This window comes from Notolepis coatsorum (assembly GCF_963971535.1).
Source record: "Notolepis coatsorum genome assembly, chromosome: 7".
Lineage (NCBI taxonomy): Eukaryota > Metazoa > Chordata > Actinopteri > Aulopiformes > Paralepididae > Notolepis > Notolepis coatsorum.
Genome location: NC_140171.1, coordinates 43,714,726 through 43,724,905, shown reverse-complemented (window position 1 = coordinate 43,724,905; position 10,180 = coordinate 43,714,726). Strand labels below are relative to the sequence as shown.

Below are 10,180 nucleotides of genomic sequence, written 5' to 3'. Positions count from 1 at the left end.
TTTATTTTATTTTTTTTATTTTGTTAATAAATGATATGGCTTAAATTCCAATGTTATACAACCCCCACTTCCCCTCCACTGCATAGTACTGTAATACAACCCCCCACCCCTTCCCCTCCACTGCATAGTACTGCAATATGGTGAAAAGAAACACCATTGTCCTCCATCCCTGGTTTACATTATGTTCACGTGTACAAATTACATGTACTTTGATATGATAGCAGCCAACCAAAAACATAGAATCAAACGCGGTAAAAAATAAAAAAGAATCACTCCGAATACAAAACGTTACAAAAATACAATGATTACAATGTACATAAATGACAACAAAATGGTTACAATATACTTCGATTGTTAAAAGAATGATACAAATGGATTAAAATTATTGGTACTGTAAATTTAAGGATTGTCTTTCCTGGCTTTTCAAGTACTGCAACATGAATGCTGTAATTTTCTCAACATGCCATACCTTCAAATACAGTAGCTCTCCCCTCTCCCACTGGAAACGTGGCAGCAGTTGGCATTAGCAGTACAACTTGATTGTACAGGTCTTACGGCATGTTGTTATGTCAACTGCTATATCTCCCAAGGGGCGTTCATTAAACCTTCTCTCCTCTTCCTCCACTGATGAATGTGGATTTCTCCACCGTGAATTCTCGATTAGAACTTTGTAAATTGGTCGGGCAGTTTCCCCAGAACACTCACTGTAGTACATTTTCTAATGACGACTAAACTTTTTGGTTCTTTACTGTTAAGTCTCTGGGTAGCCCCTCCTCTCTTTTTGATCCATTAATATTTTTATGTTTTCTCTTGTTCCATTAACCGTCCCCATCCCCAGTCCTACTGAATTCATCTTTATCCCAATCCTTGCCTCTTCAATTCAATATAATACGATTAGAAAAACTATTCTTCCTGTAAATGTTCTCCATGTTATCCCTTCATCTAGGTTTGGGGGCAGTTTACTTCCAAAAAATTAAATTAACTAATGTTAGAACATTCCTTCTCAATGATTTTGCTGGAAACTTAATAGCATTTTTTCCCTTCTATTTATTATTTTCTTTTTTTAATTAAAAGTAAATTGACCCCAATCCTGCCTTCATCACTCTTTTATGCCCTCATCCCTTCACTCGCTCTTCTTCCGCAGGACGAGGTAAGTGATGGACAGGAGGAAGGTAAATACAAAGGAGATCCAGGCCAGGATGTAGGAGTGTCCGTAGTCTCCCGTTTCCTGCTTGTGGAACTCAGACGTGTAGATGGAGGCTGCGATCATTATACACAGACCTGTAGGAGAAGAGAGGAGGGGTAATACGGTATTTAGTCAGGCAGATTCATTGAGGAATTCTAGTTTATGTAATGATGTGCTGAAGTGTCCAGAGGTGGTGGTGTTTGGATCCGATTATATTCAGGGAGTATGGCAGAGTATTCCAATCCAGATGATTCAGGATAGATTGGTATTCAAATGCTACAACTGAGGCTGATCTCTGAAGCGATTTCAAGATAATGGAAAAGTATCAATTACACCAACTTTATACATATAACGTATAGAGATGCAAGTCTCACTAAAGACTTGCACTGTAGTATCATATTTTTCCATCTGTGTCCTAAATTTCAGTTCTAAGGTCAAAATTACTTACAGGAGATCATCTGTAGAACCCCAGAGAAGGTGAATCTCTGGCCCTTGCCCAGGGTATATAGCTGAGCCACAAACACAAACAAGGCCAGGATGGCAAATATACAGGCCAGCACTGAGGTGGCCTGCACTGCCTGGAGGTATTCTGTAGGGGGAGACAAAGAGAACACAACTCAATGAGGGGTCAGCTGTGAGGCAATGCAGTGCAAATTTAAGAAATGTAATTAAATTAAAGCAGGGGGTGACCTCTATTACTATAGTATGCATTGCTGCAGACTCATTAAAGTAGGTAAAGGGAAATATTTCACCACCAACATTTTGTACAGTAAGAAAGGGCAAACGTCAAATGTTAATGTGATTTTATCTATTGTATATTTTAATTCTTTGTAAATCTATTAAGATTAGCCTAAGTATTATCAACATAATCTGAATCGGCTACTATTCCAGACTGTCAAATGCCAGACAAAAGTCAAGAGATATGTGTATAGTGATAGGACTATATCCATAAAACATAACAATAGTACTGAGCAGACAGCATACAACTAAATCGAATGTATATATATATTTGTAGAACAGGAGTACAAAGCTACACTCACTAAACATGTTACATGACCAACTGAAAATATATTTATAAAGAAACAACAGTACAATCGTGTGACATGGCCTAATAAACCTCAATGCCCCTCTCTCTCTCTGACTTCTGTGGTAACGGTTATTGATTTAGAAGATAAACTTTCTAATTCAGCACTCTTTAAGATATTGTATAACTGAATATAGGCCCTGGAGTTACCTTCAGGATAGTTTTTCAAGCTGCTGTAATGCCATGCTGAGCCTGCCATGTCCCATCTGCCCCACAAGTCAGTAGACAAGGTATCTGTCATCCACCAGGCCTGAAGACATGGGAGATAATAACAATGACCATTAAAACACTGAAAATCCCAACAAATGCATAGCATAGTGGTAGTAAATTCCTAGTTAACTTAAAAGGAACACATCAACATTATGGTAGATTGGCTTTACCCTCTTCTCCAGAGTCATACAAGAAGATTGATGCCATGGTTTCCCCTCTGATCAGTAGAAAGCTGCCCAGCTGCACACTAGCCTAGCTTAGCACAATGAATGGAAGTGGATTGGTACAGGCTAGCCTAGGCATTAGCCAACTAACGCCTCTCCCAGAGTTACAGAACGCACAGAGGAAACTGGTATCTATCTTATTGTCTTACTCTGGAGAAGACGGTGAGCCAATTTCCCATAATATTGGCGAGTTCCTTTAATAGTTATAGGATTTATTTGACTTATTGAATAGTCTATTTATACAACTTATCTTTAAAATGGCTTCCCCCCCCCCCAAAAAAAATCTTCTTGCTAATGAAGGCATTCATGCAAAATGACCAGTGAGTAAACCAATGCATGATTTATGGACAAATGCTGTAATAGCACATTATGTGCTTATTAGGTCATCGTAAATAGAGCATAAGATTAAAAAAAATATAAATAACTGACATAAGAAGAGGCAGAGTAACAATGTGTATTTGACCCTTGCATACCCAATAAAATGTGTTCTAAACATGCATGAGGGAGTACAGGCCTACTTATGCTGTATTTAAGTGTATTTTGTATCCTTCCACCACAGCATATTGATTAAAATAAATTATGCCATGTACTGATTTGTAACATAGGCAGTATGGTTGTAAAATCCCATTATTCTAATCCAATCATTTGTTTCTAGTGTTAAATGGAATACAGGGACATTATGTGTTTCTATGAGGGGGGGAAATAGTGGTCTTTTATCTAATCCAATCATTTGTTTCTAGTGTTAAATGGAATACAGGGACATTATGTGTTTCTATGAGGGGGGGAAATAGTGGTCTTTTATCTAATCCAATCATTTGTTTCTAGTGTTAAATGGAATACAGCGACATTATGTGTTTCTATGAGGGGGGGAAATAGTGGTCTTTTAATTTGTACTGTTAATATGGTAAATGTTTTTAGTTGGCCTATTTTGGTAATTTCACTATTGGAGTGTTTTGAGGGTGGCGGGCGTAAGGACAAGTGTTTGAAGAAAGAGTTAAGAGAAGGGCCTATACTTACATTATTCATGGTCGCCACCAGCAACAGGATGATGGTGGTAATGTGCAGAACAACTATTCCAGCCAGGATCAACATTGTGACTCACTGAAAACAGATAGGAGGGGAAGAGAAGGCAGAAGGATGTACAATATTTATTTTCAAACATACATAACAGGGGGTGATGCGGTAATTCACACACACAGCTGTTACAAATATTTATAGCCACTGCCTGAAGAGAGCACAAGACTTAGGAAAGAAAGGCATCGCAGCAAGTCCAAACTCGCCTCAGCAGTCCTAAAAACAGACCATTTTCGGAATAACTGCACGGGCCATCTGCTGTCAAACACACCCCCACGGAGGGTTCCCCTGAGCTACCTCACCACTCAAAGGGAGGCTCAAGAGAATGGTTTTATGTTCGTCTTTACGTTGAAACGAGATTAATTCTAAATGGGAGACTATTTGTGAAATTAAAATAGCCGGTCCTATACGAGCCTTCAGAATATACAGAATCGACGACTAAAATAAAGTATTTTTTGACAAGTTCAGTTATTTGCATTCCTGTACTTTTTAACAAGAAATCGGACTCGATTTTAAGTCAATTGCTTCCAGTAGCGAAAAGTGTGCATGCTGTGGTCTTGTTCATGTTGGGGCATTCCCATTTGGGATGGGTGCTCGGGCTACCTCCGTTAGATCACGGGCCCTATAACACAACTACTATTAAAAGAGCGCGAGAATACGACGACAGAAATTAACTACAGTTGTCCAAGTATACACACAACTACAAATATGCCAAATTCGGCTGCTCAAATCCACACTATTTGAACATTTTGGACTTCCGTTATTTAGTTTCTTTTTTAACTCTTTACTTTTGCGTTCGCAATCGTCAAAGCCATGCATTTCTTCAAAGCGCTGTTCAACAAACAACCAACTATACCAAAGTTAAATTAGCTGACTTTTGCCAAACATAAAATCTCTCCAAAAATGCATTGCACCGTATTAGCGAGCATCACCCACCTAACACAATCACAGAAAAAGTAAACAACGTGAATAAACATTACCTGTAAATACTTTTACGCACGAGAGTTATTTGGATTCCGAAAAACTGTAGACCCACCCAGCTTCGAATTCACAGCCTACACATCACCCTATTCTCCCTCCAAGTCATTCCCTCCCTTCCCCTTCCCAAACCCCACCCATATCCTCAACAACTTCTCACTGAAAAGTTACAACCAAATGGCCAACGTTTCCCTCTGTCAAAACAGTGCGTAGAAACGTGTAATCTTCAAATAATTCACTGTGTTGGTTGAATAGAACCAATCCTTACGCACTACCTTAAAACATGTATATGTTCCAACATTCATACTTTTGAAACCCATGAGTTTTTTTTTGATTTTTATTAATTTTTTTTTACCTCTAGCTGTTTCACAAATAATGGAAACTGCTTAATCCACCCCTATACAAGTTTCTTTGGCTTGGCCAGTTGATCCAGGTGTCTCATTTACATAATTAATTATAAACAACAGCTGTAGAGTATCTTTTCCCCCCTCAGTAAACCGTTTATGCTCTCAGTAGGCCTATAATCAACTGCAAACGTTGACATGTCTTTGAGAGCTGCACACACGTGGGGTGCATTGGTTGTGTTGTCCATTGCTGGCTCATTATGCAGTTTACCACTGGTGGTAAATGACTTCTCCAAAGACAGGAAGTTACCCAGAACAGATGTAAACAGTGCTGTGGTAAATGTTAACCCCTTTAGGGCACCACGTGGACGGACGGGTCATTACTATCGAGATGCCCAACAGCATTCTGAGAGTGATCACGGCACCTTTCCAAGTAAGTGTAGTAGAAGGGTAAATTAATTACTCCCTCATATCAGGGCATCATCATTGGTGCAAGACGAGCAATTACAGTATATTAAAATGATAATCAATAAAAACTTTGGATATATTATTCACTGAGCCTTTAAAACGATGTCCTCACATGTTTGCCTCTTATGCTTCGATTTCTTCTGGTGTGAAGATTTCAACCTAGTCCAACAGCAGCTGTTCAGTCCAATATCACCAGACCATGGACAGACACCTGTGAGAGGATATTATGCCATGGACCCTACAGTCTATGTGAGAATAATGTTATGATAATTACATTCCAACAGAAGGACATGGACAATTTCCTCATGGAGGGATGTAAGTGAATAAACATTCAGCTATCCACAATCAGCTAATTGACTGGAATGTGACGCCTTGTGGAAGTCAGTTGGATCTTCTGCTATATCTCCCTATAACCCACACTCTAGTACGATAGTCTGCAATTAAAACATACTGTAAAGAGTATGCAGATAATCAACGTTATTTGAGGATTACTGTGGTCAGTTGACAGACCATGCACATCTGGGATAGCATTCATTGGCCGCCTTGAGCTAGAAAAATAAATGCCATGAGGTTTTGTATTAATTAATTTGTGCAAAATAGTGAATTAATCTGGTTATTACTGTGAATTACTTTTAACGAATCACATATGTCCTTGTTCCTAGTGGACCAACCTCTCTACCCTTGTCCCCCTCTCGCTGAAGACCACTTGGACAGAGATGGTCCTAATAGCACGCTACAATGGATGCTTTATGTTGCACAAGGTGGGGCAAGGATAGACACTCTCATTGCTTCGGCTCTCGTTTTCTTTTTTTTTACTGATCCCTCTTTCTCACATGGCGACAAGACGGATGAATTCACTTTTGTGTAGTTTTGCCTCAACAGTCCCAAGTGGATCTGTGCAGACGTCGCATATCCGAAGTTCGATTGGGAGTCAGTTTGACGTTTCCCCCACTGGGATGAGATCCCCTTATTGGTTGAGCACACGCGGCTCTGGAGGCAGGGGTCTTCTTACTACACCACCATCTTTTGGGTAACACTCCCTTTTCTGGTTAGAACGAGGGAAGGATGAAATGATCCGATGTGTCCCTCCCTGGTTGACTTGACTCATTGCTGGAAGCAGAGCGGTCATACTGTACTTTGGTATGATCTCAAATGGTAACGTCCTGTGTTACTCATAACTCTATATAACCTCGTAACCTGCTTTTGCAGGAGGAGGAGTACATCTTGCCAGTGTTTTGGTGAGGATCCCGAGTGAAGGCCTCCTGTCCCATCCAGGCTCCTTCGCTGAGAGTTGTCTGTAAAACCATGATGGATCTAATAGTTTTGGGAGAGGGTACCGTTAGGAGACTTGAGGTCCTGTGTAAGTACTGTAGTTGACTGCCTCAAACTTTAGCTAGATGAGATTCTCCTATAGCTGCCTTGTATATAGTCGATTCCCTCAAGATTACCCTGGTTCAAAATCTGGCTGTTAAATTGTACTTGTGCTGTAGAATTTGGACTATTGAGTTTGGATAGATTCTATGTCCTGCTTACCAATATTATTTTTGTATTAAACCAGAAAAGCCTGATTTAGATCAAAAAAAATCTCTTTCAAGAGTGTCCTGGTCAAGACAGGCAGCAGCACATTCAACAGGGTTGCAGACAGAAGACGGAACAATTACAGACAGTAGAATTTACAAATCAAGTAAGGTTGAAACATACAAATCAGTCACAAAACATCTGGGCCCCGTTCCTCGTACCTGGATAACTGAGTTAGCCAGATAACTTCCGGGTAAGTCTGACTTAAGCCGGACTTTCCGATTCCCCGTACCTGGATTGTTCAAATCACCATGACAACAGATCCAAAAGTTTGAGCCTGGTCGAAAGCAGGGTTTAAGTTCAAGTTAGCCGGATCAAGCAAAGCCACGCCCCCGCAAAGAAAGTGACAGCTCGTTTCCTGAAATTATTCCCACAGCCTAGGATCTGCGTTATACCATTCTGAATTACGTTTTTGTGCTCCATTCTTCCAGAGGGGTCTTTTGAAATGTAAAATAGACCCAAAATGCTGATACTAAATTCACTTTGTCCTAAATAATGCACGTTATATACCGTGGCGCTCGCTCGGTGCAACAACAACAAAATAAAGAATATTCTAAACACGGGTCTCTCGTTCATTAATGTATAAACAATGAATTTATCCCATCTGGCACAGTGGCGTAGCGGTAGTGCTCAAGCCTGGCAACCCGGCGACCGGTGTTCGAAACCCCGTGTTTCCAATATAACTTTTTGGAATATAATATTAATGATTATACGCAAAGGTAGCCTAGTTTTAAGTCAAAATATTATAAATCTACATGCATTGAGGATGTCATTCTTTATATAGCTCTCAACGTGCACCAAATTGAATTATTCCTATATTGCAAAAAGAAGGAGACGACTGGGTCTCGAACCCCGGTCGTCTGCGTGAAAGTCAAAAGAAGAACCCGTTACACCACAGAGAAGATAAGTAAAAGATCGACCATACATCAATCAATGGGTAAGGGAGCCGTATCGTTATTCTGTATAACAGTTTTACTAATTATTTTCGCTAGCAAGATCTCATTTGATTATTCAATCCAGCAGGCAAGTTTAAAGAAATATAATCTGATTGATTGAGGTAATGAGGGACTTGAAATTAGCCTATAGATAACGCATTTAACTTGTCGGCGAGGCGATTGAGCCGTACTGCAATATGTTACTAAAGTTTTAAATCAATTAATCAATCAATGCCGCTAGAGAATCAGGATCTCTGCTCTCGACACTTGCTGCCTTCTCGGCTGAGGCGGGCACACGCACTTATCCTGGGTCGCAAGTCTGGCTTGAGTTAACGAGACTGAATCCACCTTCGAGGAACAGGAAAATCCCAGCTTCAAACATCGGGTTAACTGAATCTGGATAATGACATCTTGATCGACTTAGTTGAACCAGGTACGGGGAATAGGGCCCTGGTCCAAAATTATACAGGAGCAATCAGCTCATTCATAACATTGGCAGACAGATGTACTTGTCTCCAGTTAATTTAGAATGGATCTAAATACACCCAATGAGACCCACGCCACAAGATTTAAATCCTTCTGCAATTTTGATTTAGCCTTTATTTAAACAGGTAAAATCACATTGAGACCGAGGTCTCATTTACGAGTGCAACCTGTTCAGACAGCAGCCCATACACATAGCCCAGTTACACATGTAAACAGAAACAGTACACTAACGTCAACACACAATAATTTACAACAACAACACAACATAAAGTGCCAAAGAGGGGGCAGAGAAAAGATCCAGCCTTAAAAACAAGAGCAGAGCATATAGACACTCTCTCCAAGACACCCAACATCAATTTAAAGCTCGCTAGGGGGACTAAGCTGGCCAGCTTCAGACTCTGCTGTAGTGTGTTCCAGGTGAAGGGGGCAGAGTAGGAGAACACCTTCTTACCACGCTCAGTACGGACTGAGGGGATGGTGATGATATTTTGAATGCGTAAGCTATAACTGGTGTGTTTGCGAAGTAGATACAGATAAATAAATGGGAAGCAGACCTAGGATGGATTTGTAAATGAAAGTATGCCAGTGCAAGGTTCAATAGATTCTTGCAATAGATTCCAAGTAGAGGAAGCAGCATACATAAAAAAAAAAAAATAGTCCTAATTCAGCACAGGCTTTAGGGACTGATGGCAAGAATAAATCCTGGGAACGCAGACGGTAACTTCCAACAGTTTTCTGAATGATATAAAGTCAGGTCCATAAATATTTGGATATTGACACAATTTAAAAGAAATTGGCTCTGTACACCACCACAATGGACTTGAAATGAAACAATCAAGATGTGCTTAAGTGCAGATTTCAGCTTTAATTTGAGAATTACAAATCCAAAGAATTGCATCCAAATCAGGTTAACGGTGTAGGAATTACAACAGTTTCAACATGTGCACCCCCCTTTTTAAAGATACCAAAAGTAATGGAAAACTAACAATCCATAAATAAAATGGTCACTTTTAATACTTGCAAATCCTTTGCAGCCAATGACAGCCTGAAGTCTGGAACCCATAGACATCACCAGGCGCTGGGTTTTCGTCCCAGGTGATGTTCTGCCAGGCCTCTACTGCAACTGTCTTCAGTTACAGCTGGTTCTTGGGGCATTTTCCCTTCAGTTTTGTCAGCAAGTGAAATGCATGCTCAATTGAATTCAGGTCAGGTGATTGACTTGACCATTGCACAACATTTTACTTCTTTGCCTTAAAAAACGTGTTGGTTGCTTTCACAGTATGTTTCAGGTCATTTTCCATCTGCACTGTGAAGCGTCATACAATGAGTTCTGAAGCATTTGGCTCAATATGAGCAGATAATATTGCCCGAAACACTTCAGAATTCATGTCAGCAGTCACACCATCAATAAATACAAGGGAACCAGTTCCATTGGCAGCCATACATGCCCACGCCATAACACTACCACCACACGTCACTGATGAGGTGGTATGCTTTGGATCATGAGCAGTTCCTTTCCTTCTCCATACTCTTCTCTTCCCATCATTCTGGTACAAGTTGATTTTTGTCTTATCTGTCCATAGGATGTTGTTCCAGAACTGTACAGGCTTTTC

The 10,180-nt window shown here is 40.2% G+C and overlaps 1 protein-coding gene across 1 annotated transcript; it reads right to left on the bottom strand.

The window, feature by feature from the left end:
* Window positions 1-102: 102 nt before the first annotated feature.
* LOC311232652 (epithelial membrane protein 1) lies at window positions 103-4,861 on the bottom strand. Its single transcript, XM_084319510.1, has 5 exons — window positions 4,759-4,861; window positions 3,722-3,805; window positions 2,421-2,520; window positions 1,635-1,775; window positions 103-1,281 (listed from the first exon to the last, which is right to left on the bottom strand). The coding sequence occupies exons 2-5, from the start codon at window positions 3,794-3,796 to the stop codon at window positions 1,124-1,126; spliced, it is 474 nt and encodes a 157-aa protein (XP_084175636.1). The 5' UTR covers window positions 3,797-3,805; window positions 4,759-4,861; the 3' UTR covers window positions 103-1,123.
* Window positions 4,862-10,180: the final 5,319 nt, after the last annotated feature.

Excerpts from the sequence above, each read along its gene's own strand:
- LOC311232652 (XM_084319510.1), bottom strand. The coding sequence starts at position 3,796 with ATGTTGATCCTGGCTGGAATAGTTGTTCTGCACATTACCACCATCATC. Across the intron at positions 2,521-3,721 it reads TGGTGGCGACCATGAATAAT|GCCTGGTGGATGACAGATAC; the intron begins GTAAGTATAGGC and ends CCATGTCTTCAG. Across the intron at positions 1,776-2,420 it reads CTTGAAAAACTATCCTGAAG|AATACCTCCAGGCAGTGCAG; the intron begins GTAACTCCAGGG and ends CTCCCCCTACAG.